The sequence below is a fragment of the Rhinolophus hipposideros genome (genome assembly GCF_964194185.1).
Source record: "Rhinolophus hipposideros genome assembly, chromosome: 14".
In the NCBI taxonomy this organism is placed as follows: Eukaryota; Metazoa; Chordata; class Mammalia; order Chiroptera; family Rhinolophidae; genus Rhinolophus; species Rhinolophus hipposideros.
Window position 1 is genome coordinate 18,686,236 of NC_138060.1, and position 19,430 is coordinate 18,705,665.

Here is a 19,430-nt window from a genome sequence, read left to right on the forward strand (position 1 = left end):
ATCGCCTTCCTTGTCATCCTGCCCCTCTGAAGTGAAATTAAGAGGCAGATGTATTATCTGGGATCAATTCCAGATCCCATTTGTGTTTTAAAGAAAGAAATCCAGGAAGGATTTCACACAGCCCTTCTGTCACAGGTTGATCAAAGTCTCAGGGTACTGAAGGCCAAGTCACCGCGCAGGTAATGCCGAGAAGCCTGGTGATGAGGGCCGCAGACCTCAGCGCACATGAGTCCCTCGGCCCAGATGGGGCTGAGGGCAACAGGAGTTCTGCACTGTCCCTAAGAAAAGCCAACCCCCTCTTAGGCTCGCAGACACGGAGGCCTGCACAGCCTCCTCCAGTGAGCAGGGCGGGTCATAGAGGCAACGGGGGAACAGGTGGTGGGTGGTCAGTCATGGCTGCGAATTTTAAAATTAAGTCAATAAAAAAACTGGTCACAGCAAGGACAGAGAGGGGTCCTTCCAGAAAGGTCTGGAGGAGTCCTCTCAAATGCTATTGCATTCTCAGGTCTCGGGTTTCATCTAGGCCTTTTCCAGGGATCCTACCTCATTCACTCCATTCTCCTTCCTCAAGAATGTTGCCCCATTGACCTCACTGGTTCCATGGACCATAAGGTAGTGCTCTTTGCCTTTTTGCATGGTTTTTGTAAGAATAGTAGGAAGGAGTTTTGAGATCACAGCCTGAGACCAAGTTGGACATCAAACTGAGCTTCTCTGTCCTTCAAAATAAGACTCTCTGACTCTGGGTTTCTCCTAGGAGTTGTCCTCTTCTAAATCGACACTGAGAAGATTATTCCTTCCTGTCTCTTCTATGGACTCTGACACATCCCACCAAGCACCTCTGCCACGTGAGCTCCAGGAGGAGGAGAAAGCACAGCGAACTGTGCTTGCTGGCCTGCGGCGAGGGAGCAGTAGATGGTCAACACAGGAGGAGGTGAGGGCCTTTGGAGAACGAGGGACAGAGGGCCACCAGCAGCGCCCAAAGGAACTTGTGGCTGGCCCTGTCCAAGAGGATTCCTGCAGCCTTCACATCTTTCTGAGTCAGGCACGTTGCGTCTAACCCCTGCTTGGGGACGTGCGCAGTATTCAGTCTCTCAGGACTGGGCTGGCTCCCTTGAGACTTCTCTTTCGGTGGTCCATGGGCCTCACCTCCCAGGGATCACAGGTAAGCCATTTGAGTGCAATGTCAAGCCTCATGCCTGAGGCTTTCCAGCCCTGCTAGCACATGGTCTGTGTTGAGTCTGCAGTCTCTCTCTTTCTCTCTTTCTCTCTCCCTCTCCCTCTCCCTCTCTCTCCCTCTCCCTCCCTCTCCCTTCTCCCTCCCTCCCTCCCTCCCTCCTTCTCTCTTTCTGTCTTGCTCATATTAAGCAGCTACTCCATGCCAACAACCCAAGTGCTAGATATATACTGGTGACCAAGAGAGACATGGCGTCCACCCTCAAGGAGTTTATAATGTGCAAAGCGTTAATAATCAAGTAAACCCCAAAATGAATACATAATTTAACTATAGTTGATGGTGTCAGGAAGGAAAATAGCAGGTAGTACGAAAGCCTATAGCAGGAACGGAAGTGGTGGTCAAGGAATGCATCCCTGAAAAAGTAGTTACATTTTTTTAGTGTGTGTGTGTGTGTATAAACACAGCTCAAGTCAGAACTTCAAACTGTAAGATGGCTGTGTGTGCCATATGCCTGTTTCTCTAAGAATTTCTTGAAGGCCTGGAGAGACCCTATGTCAAATTTTTAACACGCCCAGGGGATCTATGGCAGCAATAAGGGTATTTTTAAGTGTCTGCCTAGAAGAGACAGAAGCAGAGAGACCCACACCCCAGAACTGGTACCTCATCCCTTTCTCCTGATGTTAGGAAGCCAGTGGTTGGTCCCTAGCCAAATACAATTTTTTGTTGTTGCTTAATTGAAATTTATTGGGGTGACAGTGGTTAATAAAATTACCTAGGTTTCAAGTGTACAATTCTGTAATACCTCTCACTGAGATGTGGGATATAAAATTGGATTTTCTTTTTTGAAGGAGGTCTAGAATTTTTTACTTTTTTATTTTTTATTCTTTTTTTTTAATGAGAAGAGCTCATAATAGGCCATTTCCTAAGTTCAGAGAAAGGATCGATATTTTTAGAAAGGTTAAGATAATTATTCTGTGAGGAGAAAACAAATTTCTGTATCTCTGGCTCACACAGACATCCTTCTGTTCTGAGTCTGAACTGCAACAGTCTTCTTTGAAAATCTAAAACTATCACTTTTTATCTCTGTTCCATCGAGGCGCAGAAACAAATCACGTGAAAACAAAATTAAAACGATCCAAATCTCAAAAGCCCTAAAGTTTTCATGAGTTCTGAGGGTCAGATTTATGGAACCAAGGCCTAGGAGTGCCAAATACTCAGGCTTCTGACCCAAACGGCACCAGACACTTGCCTCTACCCAGGTCAACCGTCTCCAAATCACAGGGCACCTTGGAAACTGGTTCCAGGGCCTGATGTGGCCCAGGAGGCATGTGGCATTTAGCGAATCCTCCCTGAACACCTCACTTTCAGTTTGTGTCCCAGCGCGGATTTCCACAGGGGCCCCTGAGCTGTCCAGTAAGGCCTGCCAGGCACCGGGCTTCCTGCCGGATAGTTAATATGCACCTCATCTGTTTCTCCCCAAAGAGGCCCCATTAGTCACCATCATCAGTTGTTCACTATTTGAGATAGGAATCCCCAAGGAGTGAAGAGGACAGGACCAAATCTTTATTACGTTATGGAACAGCAAGCAATGAACCAATGTCAACTGGAACGTGGAGATCTTGGGAGGGAGTGGAAAGGCTCTTGTGGGAGGCGGCTCTATGCTGACAGAAGGGTCTGAAGTGCTGGGCTGCAGTAACGGATCATGTTCACTAAGTCCTATAAATCTCCTTTCGTATGTTTTATAGAAATGATTAAGGCAAAGGTAGTCGGGCGGGTAACAGGTCTATGGCCAACAGCATTTGGCATTGGGAGCCTCCAGTTGTATCCCCAGATGTTTGAGGAGGTAATACAGAGGTCAGGCTATGGAGAATACCCGATTGCCCAAAATCTATTGGAAGAAAGAGCTTCACTGATGAGAGATAAAAGTGATTTCTCCACCAACAAAGTTAGCTAAAAAAGCAAAGGGCTCCTCTGTGATGAAGACCTAGCATTGTGAAATAAGAGTGAAGTACCAGGAGGTGCAAGGCTCAGGGTCCGGTTTTGGGTTGGGGATCCTTCCTGTTGGACTGTTGGGATCAAGTTCAAAGGGTAGGTCATTCCTCTGTGTCTATAGCACTGAAAACAAGGCTGTTAGGGATTCATGGAGGGCACGGAAAGTTTGCCTTGATTAAATCTACTTGTTCTTCCCTCCCTTCCACAAATGTTTACTGAGCACCTACTACTCATCCAGCACCGTGTCAGGTACCAAGCTTTGTGGAGAACTAAACAGGAAGTGACCTTAGGTCTACTGGAGAAGATAAACATTGCAGAGATAATGACACCAATCATCAACCAGCATTGCATTAAATACTACTGAAATACTCCAGGTGCTGGGAATTCCACTCCCTACAGGCCTTTCACCAGGTCCCTGGGCCCTCCCTGCCTTCCAGAGGAAGCTTGACAGGGAAGCCCTAGGCAGACTCTATCTACTCCAGGGCCTCAGAGCAGGGAGGGGCGCTGGGGAGCAAGTTAAAGCTAGGGCTTTGCGATCAAGTCACTCAGCTTGCTCTCAAGTTGGTTTGCTCACTGATAAAAGGGACGTACCATAAATGTCTACAACCATCAAAGTGCTGTGAGAATCACACAAGATGGGACTTACACCACTCAGCCAAGTGCTGGGTAGCATTCACTCCTTCCCTCAGGGAAGGCTCCCTGAGCCCACGCTGTGTATTGGGCACTTGGGGTACACCGATGGGCAAAGCAGACACAGCACCCTGCTCTCATAGTGTCATGTTTGCAGCAAATGGGACAAGCACAATTTACTTCCTTGCTCTGTACATCTCATATGTGCCAAGATGAAGAACGCTATTACTAGAAGGAAAGCAGTAACTAAGCTTGCTGGCAGTCACGTCAGAGGTACCTTTGAATGGGGTTGTGAGGGTAGATCTCAGTGAAAAGGGAGTATTTGGGGAAGCACATGAAGGCAGTGAGGCGTGAGGCAGTGTAGAAATCAGAGGCAAAGTGTCCCACGCAGAGCGAACAGGAACTGGCTCCAAAGGTGTCGTGCACCCAGCATGCCTCACAACAAGTGGGCTGTGTGGATAGCACGAGGCGAGAGCAGTGGAGAACAGGATGGAACAGACACCTATCCGGCCATGCCCTGTGGGCCTCTCTCGGGATTTCGGCCTAAACTCAGCACAGAGTGGGAGACAGTGGAGATTTGGAGGTTCACTGGCATGATTTACCTTTAGTTTCCAAAGTGCCTGGCTGCTGTGTGGTGAACAAGCTGTGGAGTAACTATTTCTGATGAAACAGATGTGAGAACTGAGAAGAAATATGATTTGATTGCAATTGATGTGCAGGTAGAAGAGTGGCCGGGCTGGCGAAGCACAGTTGGCTTCCAGTCCTACAGGCCCCTGGGTCCTGGCACACGGGGTACCTTTCCCAACAGCAGGGGGGGTGTTGTGCTCTCTCCACCATCCTGTTAAGTCCCCCTTCCTGCTCATCCTACAAAGGAAATGCAGGACAGTGGGCAACGGCTCCCCGGGGGAGAGGGTAAGCCTCCTGGCAGTTTCCGGCTAACAGAGGCACAGAACCCCTGGTGGAAGAACCATCCATCTACTTGGCCAGCCCAGTTCACAAACAGGTTGTTGTGAGGTTTTTCCACCACATCACCTACAGGGGGAGTTTTACGAAGGAAGCAAATGAGGTGAGGAAAGACTACGAGGCTGCTTAAGAGAAAACAAAACAAAAACAAACTCATAGATACAGACAGCAGACTGGTGGTTACCAGAGGGAAGCGGAGGGCGAAACGGGGAAACGGGCTCAAATGTATGGTGACAGAATAAAACTAGACTTCGGGTGGTGAACACAAAGGGTATGCAGGTATGGAAGTCTAATGTCGCACACCTGAAACTTGCATAATGTTATTAACCAGTGTTACCTCAATACATAAAAGTAAAAACCAAAATAAGTAAATAAGCAAGGCTTGATATTCACACGAAGAAGAGACTAGAACTGAGCAGTTGCACACCCACTCCACCAGCCACATGGGTTCCCAAACCCACGGTGCCTAGTCATGTCCTCTTGTTTCACAGCAGGGCAGGCTGCCGAAGGACCTTGGGTGAATGCACCCGCCGTGCCTGGCCCAGGACCCTGCAGACCACGACCTCGCCATCACTAACACGCGGGAAGCATTTGCTGCCCCCAAGGACTTGCTGGACTCTGGCACTGTTCATCCAGCCCTCACGGCAACCGTTAAAAGGGTTGATCCTTGTCCCTACACTCCATTTCCTAGGTGAGGACACTAAGCACAAGAAGATTCAATCACTGGCCCAAAGCCGTCCAGCTTAGAAATGGTGACGGCTGGACACCCGCCCAGGCGTCTGAGCTATGACCACAACTCTAGAAAAGGAACCCCTGATATAAAAGCAACACTACTTCTCAAGTCTCCTTTGCACGTTTCACTAATACAGAGAGGCTGCTCCTCTGGATTGAGGAACATTAGCTTTTATCTATCATTAATTAATCATAGTGAGTGGTTAAATAGATCGCAGAATATTGTGATAGGGGCCAGAAGTTCAGGTAAACAGGACAATGCATGCATGTATGTAAAAGGCCTGGAACAGTTTTTAAAATGCAGCTGAACACTTCAATCTTCTTATAAGTCAACCAACACACCACATAAGCTTAATCCATATTCAGGAATAAAAGAGTACTTTCTACACCGTCTTGCATTCATCTAGCACAACTACACTGGAAGTATAACAGTGAAATCAAAGCAATGTGAGTGGTTGGCAATCATGGTGACAATGCTGATGATAACAGCATTGGGTACCCACCCACTCTGCCCAGCACTGAGACTGCTAGCATCCTCTTGTTTAATTCTAAACAACACTGCAAGGTGTGTATAATTAGCCTCATTTTACAAATGGGGGAAAGCAGATTTGTCAGCATCCAGACACCACCCTTTCCATTAGGCACCACTGCTTCCCTACCCCCACCCACTCCCTGAGAGCCCTAGTCAATAGTCCAAGAGAAATAAAAACCCAGGAAATAAGAACTTGACATGTCATTAGCCTGCAAATAATGCTGAACTTATTCAGCAAGCTTCTAGTTATTACTGGGTGTGCCACTTACCAAGCTAATGTGCCTCAACACCACATCCACTGGGCTTTGTGAGGCCGGCTGGGGCTCTGCTAACCACATTTCTGCTTCGTCGGCGGTTTGTGGCAAGGCTCTGCCAGAAGGATCATGAGGGAGAGGCTACCAGGATGGAGAAAGGGGAAGGGACTTGCTCCCTTCTGTTTGCTGCCTGGCGGCTTCTGGTTCCCAGTACCATCACTCCCGCAAGGCTTCTTCACCTGGCCAGGATGGTTCATTCCAGTAGCAGTGAATGAATCCGGTTTGTAGTTTTTCCAACACTCACAGAAGCAGTTTCAACCCCTGCAGAGACCCCAGCACCTCATCCTCAAAAGCCTGGGTCCTAGCCCCGCAGGGCCCTCCTCTGGGCTCAGAGACCCCAACACCTTTCAGCCAGGGTGCCTTCCACCGAGGTCTGGGTCCCAGCTTTCCTCTCAGCTTCTGAGTTTTCATGACCGCTTCTCTTCCCTGCCCCTCTCGTGCTCTCCCCCTCGAGCCGTAGGGGTGGCCACTGTTGCCTGCAGTTGCTACTTCCATGGTCCCCTGGACTTCTCTTTTTGCCCTTTCTGGTTAACAATTCTTAACATTAAATTCTCTTCTCTCATTAAAATAACTGGTGGACTTCTGCACCCTGACTGGACCCTGCCTGATCCACTGGGGCCATAACTTTCCCCAGTGGCATTTCTCAGAGTGCTTTAGCTGGGACAGTCTTCAGCCCCCGAGCCGTGGAGAGGGCACTGAAATCCTCATCACTCACATAGTGCGGACTATGAGCTGCCTGTCAAAATGCCTATTCCAGGGCCACACCTGCAGAGAATGGAACTCAGGAAACATTTTGTTACAAGTCCCCCTCATCACCCCCAAACTTTCAACCCCTCAGTTCCAGGGCACAGGTGTGGAGACAGTCTGCCATGGCTAAGGATCAAAGCCCCCACCTTCATAACAGTGGGCTCTGGGCAAGGGACTTAATCTCCCTGAGCCTGATTTCCTTCACATTTAAGAAGAGAATGACAATAGGAGTGTCTACCCATAGGGAGAAGCTAAGAACCAAATGACAGAAAGCAGGTAAAATCTTTGACTCTGGGCCTAGCATGGGGGTGGGAGGACTTGTCTGTGGAGTGGCTTTGGATATTCATTTACTGGCGGACAGTGGGGGCCACTAGGGAATGCACACTGTCCCCCCTATCTGCTTTCTGAAGGTACGGGTGCCTGGGTGGAGCCAAGGCCCCAACCCCAAGCCCACTGAGGAGAAACAGCACTCACAGCAGCAGGGAAGGGCCCACGAGGCCGTCTCGAGCCCCTGACATGAAGTGATATTTCAATGGCTGGCAGCAGCCATGCATCAGTAGGCCCCGTTCCTGACTTTGTCTCGTCAGGTTCTCGCCCGAGTGACAAGATGTCTAATACCAGCAGAAGTAATTAAAAATAAACTGGGAGACAGCGAACCATTTCAGCTCTGTCTTCAGCAGCGAGGAGGGCCCGCGTGAGCTCTCACCACGGTGACTGAAAATGCCTTTTCCTGTCATACCGTTGACTGACCACGAGAAATGAATGTTCCTGCTATTTCCCTAAGACAGCTTTAGGATTTATCGTCCTGGAGAAATTACAGCAACAACACAAACGGGCCCAAAACTTTCAGACCAAAATGTGACTTCAGTCGGGAGGGAGAGAAAGGAGGGAGGAGGGAGGGGACAGAGAAATGTAACGACCCAACTAAGCCCTGAAATAAAATAGGACAATCTTGGAAGAGGAAGAAGAGGAAGAGAAGGAGGAGGAGGAAGAGGAGTAGCAGGAGGAGGAGGAGGAGGAGGAGGAGGAGTAGCAGGAGGAGGAGGAGGAGGAGGAAGAAAAACCCATTTCCCAGTCCCCCACTCAACAGAAATCAATAATGAGGAGAATCAGTACCCAGACTTCACCCATCCACAGTCCAGCTCCATGCCTCGTGGACTGATTCCTCACACAGTCGTCAGAGAGCACTTGGGAAAACAATCAGCTCACGTCTCTCTACTCAAGAGCCTCCCACAGCTCCCCACTACCCTTGGATCACAATCCTAACTCCTGACTATGCCCACCAAACGCCAAAGAAGCTAGCCCCTGCCTCTCCTGCCAGCCGCCCCTGTAACGATGCCCCTTCAGCAACCAGGTTCCAGTGCTGCTCTTCATTTAGCTCTTCACACACACAGCCAACTTCTCTTCCTCTGGGCCTTGAAAATTCTGTTTCCTCTGCCCCTTCCCCCAGCTCCTTTCACTGACATATGCTCTCTTCAGAGAGGCTTCGCTTGGCCACCCTATTCTCTGTGTCTGGCCCTGCTTGTCTCCTTCAGGAGATTTATCAGGCTTTTTAATGAATTGCTCTTTTCACTTGTTATCTGTGATCTGTTTTCTGCTCTCTGGGAGCTCCTTGGAGCTGCCATGTCAGCCCCATACTCCCGAGTTCTGGTACAATGACCTGGGACAGAGTGTGGGCCTCAGTAAAACTCTATTGAATGAATTACCTTCCATATGGCTACTCCCTTCCATTTAGTTCCCCTGCCAACAGCCCCTGCCATCCTCAAGCCCCCATGCTAATCTGCTTTTATGGAATGAGGAACAAACAGAGCCAGAGTGGAGGTGTTGGGGGAGGGAGTTACATTTTGAGACCCCTCGGCCTCCTCTATGGGCAGTATGACCTTATCTCCTTCCCCAGTGGCATGTGGTATTGGGTAAATCCCTTCTCCTCTCAACTGGCTCAAAGGAAGGCAAAGGAAATGCTTTATAAATTCATTTGAAAGTCAGAGAAGGCAACAGTGTAGTTTAGGAAAAAAGAAAGAAGAAAAAAAAAATCTTTCCAAATTGCTTAAGATTCTTTAAGGGTTGGGTTCTTAAGAGAATAAACGCTAACTCTGCTCAGAAATTCTGCTCCCCTGAGAGGCCCATACCCCACGGAAAGAGGAATTCCTGAGCTTTTGCAAACCAAAAAACGCCCCAGAACTCCCCCAGCAGAGCTAAGCCTTTCTGCACTTCTGAGACCTCTAGGACCTGGCGGGTTTAAGGCTTTAGTTCGCAAATTATGCCAAGGGAGGGAGGCTTGGGGCAAAACCCCCAAGAGCACCCCTTTTAGGAGATGCAGGTGACATGAGCTCAAAAGACAGTGATTTCCAACAGTGTTTACAAAAGTGCTCCAAAGCCAGGCCCCCAAACCATTCTGTGATCAAGGACTTCTCTGTCCCCATAGAAGAGCTACTTTTGTCTCACCCCTCTTGTCATTCCTACCAGGCCACTGAGGAGCCTCCCAGGACCTTGAGCTCGGGTTGGTTCTTGAAGGGCTGTGCCTTGCTTTTGTTCTAGAGATAACTGATAACAAAACACAGAGCACACATAACTGAAATAGCATTCACCTTAGAAGTCCTCCTGTCCCCCTAGAAGAGGGAAATCCCTTAGTTACACCCAGACAGCCCCTTCCTGAGGCTAACAATTTGCTCCCCTCTTCCTCTCTGCCTACAGTCCCGAGGGGTTCTGAGATGCCCAAATCTCTGACATTCTGCAGACCCTCGAGCACTTTGGGATGGGAAGGCCAAGGAAACAAACTTATTGTCTGGGTGACAATGTATGCAGTATGACAGCTCTTTCTCAGACCTAAGATCATTTTATTTTGCTTTTCCCCTCAAGATGTCTACATGCTGGTTAAGGGTACAGCCTCAGCATTCGAGGCTGGGTTGTCATTTCAGTTCCACCAAATGCTAGTTATGAAACCCTGAATCCGTTATGTAACCACTTGCTGCTTCAGTTTCCTGATTTGTGAAAAGGAGGTAATAACAGTACCCGCTTCGTGGGGTTTCTGTGCGAATTAAATACACATGATGCATTTAGAACAGTGCCTGACACTCGACACTCAATAAGAATAGCTCTTATTAGTTTTGTTTTATATATTTAATTATAGGAAACCAGTTTAAAGCATTCTCTTGTTGAGGGAGGTTCTGGTTTAGGGAAATATACTGAGCATTCTAGTGCTACCTGTATTTCTTATCACAAGGAAAGGGCAGTAGTACAGGAACATCTAACAGGTACAGAAGGATTATTGTCTAATACAAAGCAAAATAAGAGTTATGAACCCATAACAAGGTCAATTCTGGCCCCACTGTGATGGGGGTTCCACGGGTTCCATTGTATTTGGATTCAGGGTTTCCTGGGACTTGAGAATGAGGAAATCTGATTCTCTCCATGGTATTCCCTCTGTTACTCCAGTCACCTCTGCCATGGGCCCATGTCACCACAAAACAGCGTTCCAGGGTCAGGTAGGGCTAACATTTATGAAGATCCAACATTCCAGGCACTGGGTGCAGTGACCCCCATCACTATGTACCGTATCGCAACCCTGAGGGCAGCACTGAAGGAAAAGGGGGAGGACAGAAAAGGCTCATGACAGAAAAGCAAAAGGGGGGTTCCATATTTTGAGGAAGAGATAACCTACAGCATAAAGAGAAGTATTTGCCATCAAGTCTCCCACCCCCTCCACCATTTATTATGTGGCTAGTATAGTTTATTCAAGTATAAAAAGCAATGGAAAGATACGGAGAAACTACTACTACCATCTTGAATTCAGCCACTATGTAAAATTCCAAGGGCACCTCAATGACTTCCAACAATACACCAGTTGGTTCCTTTAGATCGGGGGTTGGCCAACATATTTTTAAAGGGCCAAATAGTAACTATTTCAGGCTGTGGACCACATGGTCTCTGTCACAACTATTCAGCAGGAGACAACAAAACGTAGAAACAAATGGGGATGGCTGTGTTACAATAATACTTTATTTATGGAAGGTAAAATTTGAATTTTATATAATTTTTATGAGTCATGAAATATTCTTTCTTATTTTTTATTTACTTATTTTTGACCATTTGAAAGTGTGAAAATAATTCATAGCTTAGGCCATACAAAGTAGGCAACGAGCCAGATTTGGTCCATGAGCTGTAATTTTCCAACCTGTTCTTTAAGTCAGTAACTTATCATTTCATATTTATCCTCTATGCCTCATGCAACAGGGGAAGTAATGATAAATAATTCCATGACCTTTTTTTTTTTCTAGTTCACTTGGAAGAGCAACTACATAGATGGCAGGTATGACCATTTTGCTAATTTAAATGTAGGCAGCTTTATTTCTTGAGAAGATCCTGGAATGAGTCCCTTTCGCGTTGAGTTCATGTTTTATTCCAAGTGTGTAAGAGCTTCTGTTAGCCACAAACCAATGAATATTAGGCAAAAGCATATGGCATCCAATAAATGAATAAATAGCTCATTTCTGCTCTCAAAAATAAAATACTGGTAAGGGACACACTGCATAGGCAATCAAGATGCTGCCTTCGTAGACTCATATAAAGCATTCCTTCTTCCAACTCATTCTAAAATGATTTCTTAAGCAGTTGCCTTGAGCAAAGCCCTGGGTAGGTGGTAGATAGCTTTGAAAAATGACACCCCCGAGTGCTCCCCTGGACTTCTCCCTACTTCCACCTCCTTTTCTTTTCTGGGAACCCAGCTGCCATATTGTGAGGAAGTCCAGGTTACTGTGCTGAGGAAAGAGGACTCACATTATGGCCCTGGACAATGAGATGCCACGTGGAGAAAGAGGCCATGGCAAGGAGAACCAAGGCAGCCCAGCTAAGCTCCTGGCTGTATGCAGCTTCATTAGAGCCCCCACCTGACACCACGTGGAGCAGAATCACCACCAGGTTAAACCACAGAATTGCAAGAAATAGTTGTTATTTTAAGCTACTATGTTTGGGAATGTTTTATAGTATACTACTACGATAAATGATTGTCTTTCCTTTCTCCATTCCCCTTGCTTCTATTAGTTTTCTATTGCTGTATAACAAGTTACCACAAATATAGTGGCTTAAATCAACACGCATTGGTTATCTCCCAGTTTCTTTGGGTCCAGAGTCTGGGCACAGCTTAGCTGGGTGTTCTGTTCATGGTCTCACAAAGCTGCAGTCAAGGTGCTAACTGAGCTGTGTTTGCATCTGGAGGCCTGACTAGGGAATAATCTACCTCCAAGCTCATTCGGATTGTCGGAAGGATGTGATTCCTTGTGGCTGTAAGATTGAGGGCCCAGCTTTTTGCTGACAGTTGGTTGGAGGATGCCATCAGGTCCTAGAAGTGCCCTCAGGTCCCTGTCACCTGGGCTTCTCCAAAAAGCCGCTTAGTTCATCAAACTGGCAAGGAGAGTCACTCTGCCCTCAGGGAGTGTCCCATCCCCCTTTTAAGGGTTTTCAATTAAATAAGGCCCACCAGCGATTTGAGATCTTGATTGCATCTGCAAAAGACCCTCACCTTTGCCATATTCTATTGATTAGCAGCAAATCACAGGTCTCACCCATACTCCAGGTGAGGAGATTATACAGGGTGTAAACACCAGGACGCAGAAATCATGACACTACCCTAGGGTGTTTATGACATGCCTCTTGGCAGGGCTGGGATAAGGTGCATGGTGGTAGGACTATTCAGAGATACAGAATCTGCCCTGAAGGACTCACCAATCCAATGAAGATGAGAGAGAGGCTCAGAAGTAATCATATTACTAGACATGAAGCTATGTTTGCCTAATAACAATTCTGAGGGAGTTTGAAGTTTAGGGCACAGACCAAGACAAGATGGCCTGGAGGAAAAGAGGAAAGCTGAGGGCAGACCCGAGAGAAACGAACAAAGCCCCAGAGGCTGAGTAACAGAGGCCATGCCTGTGAAATAGCAAGTACCTGTTAATCCAGAAGTCCATACTAGGGGCATGGAAAGCATATGAGTGAAGTGGGCTTAGAGGAAATGACAGAGTAGTGAAGGTCATGGCCAAAGAGAGCATGTGTTTGCCCTCTAAAGAAGCAGTCTTTTTTAGCTCTAGCCATTTTTTGTCAACATGAGAAGGTTGGCTCCAAAGTGCCAAGAGTATCATTTTATGAGGAAAAAATTAAACTTTCAAATTTTATATACAATAACCAGATTTTTAAATGATCAGTAATTGGCAATATTTTAAACAAATTATGGGCCAAGAAACATACCTGTGCACTAGATTTGACTGAAGGGATAGGTCCTTGTAAAGGTTAACAGTGGGAAACAAAAGTGGCAGAGACCATGGAGTAACCAACCCTTATTCCTTGGACTATGTCTTATGGTAGTAGCTCCCCAGCTGTGATTTCCCCACCAGTAGCAACTGCAACACCTGGGAACTTGTTAGAAATGCACATTCTCAGGCCCCACCCAGCTCCACTGAATCAGAAACACTGGGGATGGAGTAAGAAATGATTGTTGAAACAAGCTCTCTAGGTGAGTCTGATGGTTACTCAAGTTTGAGAAAGACTGTCTGATGGGAATCAGATTCCAGCCTTCCGATCATTTTTCCCTCTCCTGAATCCATTTCCTATTTCTATAATCTAAAAGATTACCAACTACAGTGTGACACAACCCTCTACTAAACATCTAATGTTCAAAATAATGGAGAAGATGACTGCTTAGACATTGCCCATCATCTCCCTTTAACACAGGGCTAAATCACACTGGGGTTTTATGCACATGTATTAACCTACACCTTCACAGAGAAGTCATCAAGAGGAGCAAGTATGTACGTATGCACATGTCTGTCATGGAACTCTCCAGAATGGTGCAGAAAGGAAAGGGATCTTGCTATTAACTTTTAATGATAAAGAAAGACCCTCTTGCTACAGAAAAAATCTGCTTCTGCTTGATAATACTTTATAAGAAGATGAAACTGTTCTGCGCAACGTTGAAATTTCCAGGATACTGGTTCCAATTAATCCAAGGAAGCACCTGGCCTAAAGTCAATATTGTTTCTTTCAAAAGATATGTTGAAATTTGTGTTTTGTCTGAAGAATTATGAGTTTGCAGCCCTCATCCTATACCTCTCTCTGCAAGAAGGCCAGAATGTTTAAATACAAATATTCCTGGGCAACTGCTATCCATCAGGAATCACCAAGTCGGAGGGATTCATGTCATTCTGCGCACTCATATGATAACACATTTGGTGTTAATGGAGCTGCTTATTAAAAGTCCGGTTCATTTCCTTCATTTATTCAAGATGGCCCTAAATAATTCAAAATATCCTTCAACATGCCGTGAAATGTCACGGCATCTATAAACATTCTAGTTGACTAAAATGTCCACGTTACTTACCCATGTTTATCAGAACTGTGACCTCCCTCCCACGGCTGTGCACTAGGTACCGGCCAAGTCCCCAGCCCTGCACTAGACGCTGCGGGCATGCACGTCTACCAGCACGTTCCTCCCTGCACATCAGACACATTTACCAGGAATTTACTCTGGCCTCCACCTGTCCCTGGAAATCATCACCCAAAATACTGCTTCAAAAATTACAGTCAGTGCTTACTGTGGGAGTTGCATTCAGCCAAATTTATTCCTAGATATCCCTTAGGCAGGTGCCATGTCAAAGCCCCACATTCTCTTAGTAAGCCCAGCACAGCTAGCTTTTCCTCCAGCCTCAGAAATGATGGCTGTTTGTAAGGTTGAACATGAGGGGAAGGAGTTGGCATCCATTTGGGGACCATGTCATACAAAATGTATGTATCTTTAAAAACCAGATTCAGATCTGGTGAGGTGAGATGCTTATGCTATCAGAGACACGTAGGGACGAAGATTGTCCAAGGGAATATGAAACAACATCTCATGTCCCCTCAAGGGTACATGCTCTCTGGATACAGCGGAGAACACAGTTGTCCTTTGTCTTCTGTTTCTTTTTGCCAAATGTATATGGTTAGTTAAAATCCCCAGAAATTAAATATACAAAATAGAAAAAGCAGGACGGTCTTGCCCTGGATGGTCTCACACATCTTTAGAGACAGTTAGAGTGATGCCATTGGCGCATGGGATAGGAAAGCACCTGTGTGATACCCTCAGGTTAACGCCCTCACTGACTGAACTCTTTTTCCTGCTGCAATTCCACCATCGAGGTCACACAGTGGTCCACAACTGCCCATCTGCTGGTTGGTGTCCACTTTAGGAACTTATTAAAAACACGAATTACTGGGCCTCATCCTCAGAGATTCTGATGCTATAGGTATAGAACAGGGTCCAAGTATCCATATTTAAAAGGTCTCCCGGGGAGTTCAGAATGGCTCATAGCTTGAGGAACCTCTGAATTAAGGCACTCAAAAGGTATCAACAATATTAATATCCATCATTGACACCCGAACACACAGGTGAATCAGATAAATAAATATCGACTTGGGAAGCAAAGAAGAAATCAGCACAGACCATAAGCTTTGACAAGGGTGTGAACAGCACTGGCGGAATAGAAAAAGCTTCTGGGTGGTAATGAGGGCTCAGGGAGGAACTATAGAAACATAAACCATAAAGGAGATGGCTGCAGGGCCACCACGGCTGACTTCACCATCCTACAGAGGCTGGGCCCACCAGGTAACTCTGGCTCCATGGAAAACAGAAACAAAGACACGCGTTGCTCAAAGGGGACAAAGCACACTTCACAATGAATCTTTTCCCTGAACAGGTTGAACATGTCTTTACGGGCTTCTTCTCTCCACCAAAACATGTTTCCCTTTGAGAACAAAGAAAGCCGTACTATTCGGCTTCGGTATACCACAAAACACAAGGCTGAGAAAGTACCGGTCATGATGAGATGAAATCCACATGGGCACTCATTGGGGACACTCATCCAAGGACTGCGCTGCGTGGCTGGCGTCAGCGGCAGCTTACCTTTCGATCTGGCCAATTGTATTTTGCGAAGATGGTATCATAGGTGTCCACGGCCCCATCGGTGATGAGCATGATGGCCTGGCTGCAGATGCTTCCTTGCCCCGTATGGTTGAACTGTGGAAAGAAAGAAGTTCAAAACAAACACACGTCAGAGAGCTCTGATTATCCATGAGACTTCAGAGGCACAAGGTCCTGGGTTTAGGAAGCTTCTCCAAAGGAGAGCTCATCATTTGCATGACCAAACCAGAACCTACACGATAAGCCTTTCCCCACACATGAATCACCCAATTTACTCTGACAACTTGGAATGAAATACAGACCACAGAAGGGATTTCTGAAAAACACACACCGGCTGGGAAGTGAGATTCGAAGGCACATAACCTCTCGTACCGTCAAGTGTGGACAGCACTTCAGAATGCAAGCCCAAAGGAGTTGGCACGACAACCTTTTAGGAACACATTATATGGGCAGCAGGTGCCAGGCAACGTCTCGTTCAAAATCTAAATGAGTCTGGTTTGGATGGGGCTAATGGGTACAAGCTGTACCATGTAACAAAATCAAGGGGGTTTCGGCCATATAGGGAAGAAAGTCAAGAACATGACAATTCAGATTAGAACCTTAAAGCACTCTTTGTGGGGGGTTGGTTTTAAATGTATAATTGTTAGTGTGTAACATTATATATTAGGTTATATATGTTAGCATGTACAGTATGCTGAAGTTTCAAAATGATACTCTCCGGTGTATAAAATCCTACATTTCTTCAACTTTCAGTTTTACATAACATTTTTAAAAATCCCAGCCCTTGTGAGTGGCAGTCAAGGTGACCAGACTGCACTTGCCAGAGCTTCGTGTCCTTCCCTTAAATCAGGAATGAAGAATTCCCTTAATGAATGCTATTAATGCTACACTTTAAAGCAACCCCATGTCCTTTCAAAACCCTACAACTACATGATAATGGCAAGGCATGGAAGCATGCAGAAAGTCTTTAACCTTCATAAGTGAGACTCCCTCCATTATAATCTGTGAAGTGTATTCATTTATTCTAAGCGCCCACGCATTGATGGCAATATAATGTACACAAATTTCTTCCCTTGGTAGTTCATATTCTATTTGGAGAGACATATAAAGCAAAGTAAATAAGTAAATGATGTTGTATGTTATGTTTGATAATAGTGATGCTAAGGGGGGAAAAAGAAAGCAGAGAAAGGGAATAAGAAATAGCGAGGGGGCAGCTTTAGAAAAAGCAGTCAGGGAATGCCTCACTGAGAAGGTGGCATTTGGGTAATACTCGAAGGAGGTGAGTATCTGGGGGAAGGATATCCCAGAGAAGGCAAACAAAACAGTACGTAAGGGGCACTGAGTGGGAATGTGGCAGCGTGGTCAAACTGTTGACCATGAAACTGGGGAAGGATGGAAGTGCTTTTGGACTTACTGTGGCGTCCTGATGAACCAGAGAGCTCATAGAACATTCAAGTTGATATTTAATCCTAGTCTCTATGCACAGAATTCTGATGTGGAGTTTGAAGGTGCCATAACACGAGCGAAGACTATAACTGGATGTATGGATGTATGGAATGGATGGATGGATAGAATGCCTTGTGCCCATATTGGGACAGATCAAAGTCAACTCAAAACATTCAAGGGTACCATGGTGTAGTGGAAAGCACTCAATCCTATCCCATCACCACAAACTGCGTGGTGCCTGAGGTAAGTTCTCTTTTCAGTGTCCTTTTCTTCATTTATAAGACGGGAATACCATGTTTACATAGTTGTTATAACAAAGGTTAAATGTTCATCATACGCTGGGCTACAAGTATAAACTTAATCTTTACTAGACTCTGAAGTAGGTACTCTCATTACTCCCATTGTACAGGTGGGGAAACTGAGGCACAGGGAGATTAGGTAAGTTGCCCAAGGTCACACAGCTGCTATCTATCATAGTTGGAATTTGAACTCAGGACGTCCAGCTCCAGAATCTATTCTCAGCCTCAGCGCACTCTACTGCGCTCCCTATAAGGAGATGAAGGTCCTCGAGCAGACAGTGATATATGGTAGGTTTTCACAAATGTTCATTTCCTTCTCGTTCCTCTTCCTCTCTCTAATCTTTCCAGTGTTCCATGGTCACTTGGCAGACACCAGAGACACCACTGTGAGAGTAAATGAGAGTTTCTTAAATTTTGTGCCCTAAGCACTTCCCTCACTTAAGTCCTGGTGCTGACAGCCATTCTTGCAACTCAGACTGGGCAGGTGTCCTTGAATTAACGGACACAGATGGCCCATGACACACCACAAACCTTTCTACATAACTATTATTCTACTGTCTTTATCGATATAATTTACTATTCCAGAAAAACTCTTGCTGAGGAAGATAAAAATTACAAATAAGTTTATTGCTTATTCCAGGGACATCCTAAAAAACCCATCAACTCTTAAGTAGAAAGCAGCAAAGGGCAATTAATATCCTCAAAATTCTTTGAACCCATGATCTCAAAATCTTCCCCTAGCTGCATCCATCAATCCTACACTGTAATATTAGGATCCTTTCCCGATCTTAACCAGGCCTCTTCCCTCTAATCCACCCTGAAAGACCCGCCTTCAACTAGACATCACAATCCCAATAAATGCCTTTGTCCTTTCCACGCTTACACACTACTAAGATTCTGTTGTCATAATGCATTTTCTTCCTTATTGCTGTAAGAAAAAGCAGCCTTGTAGCCTTGTCTTATCAACAGGCTGCTCTGGAGATATTTTGGGGAGCCTGCATTCAACAAAACCTTCTCAGTCGCTGAATAAACCCAGCAGTGGGCCACTGACTAAAGGTGATCTGCGCCTCAGGTCCCAGAGACTACAGAAGGTGAAGGAGAGAGAAAGAGAGAGAGAGAGAGAGAGAGAGAGAGAGAGAGAGAGAGAGAGAGAGAGAGAGAGAGAATGTGTTTCTGTATTTGAGAAATAACTTTTTATTTCACAAAACTCAGTTGCATGCAACTCATGTGAAAACATTCCAGAGAAACTCTCCCTAACAAAAGGCAAGATAGAGGGGGAAATGAAGATATCTGAATAACGCAGACTGGGAAAAGGGGGCTGCCTAGAGCTGTTTATTTAAAAACATCACTTTCCTCGCTGGCTAAGTCCTTGGTATTCTCTGCAGCAATCTGCAGTTGGAGAATTTTGAAGAATGCAATTAAATTCAAATGCTTTGATGAGTAATATCTCTTCTCTTCATATTTGTCTAGAAGTTTTTTTATTGAATAGCAAGAGTGATGAAAGTGTTTTCCATAATAATAACAATGACAAGAGCCTGATGATGAACTGCAATTAGCTCAGTGATTCATCAGTTAGCAGCAACAATTTCAATGCATCCTGACATTTAAAGCATTTGGTTGTGATTAACAGTCTTTGAAATGTCACCGAATTTTATTTAAT

At 45.8% G+C, this 19,430-nt stretch overlaps 1 protein-coding gene across 2 annotated transcripts in view; it reads right to left on the reverse strand.

Moving 5' to 3' along the window:
- Positions 1–19,430, reverse strand: part of CACNA2D3 (calcium voltage-gated channel auxiliary subunit alpha2delta 3) — an 853,665-nt gene that overhangs the window by 372,346 nt on the left and 461,889 nt on the right. For both annotated transcript variants that reach the window (XM_081073057.1, XM_081073056.1), the window contains exon 11: positions 16,008–16,121. In XM_081073057.1, the coding sequence (XP_080929183.1) occupies positions 16,008–16,121 (114 nt within the window). The remainder of the gene's footprint in view (positions 1–16,007; positions 16,122–19,430) is intronic.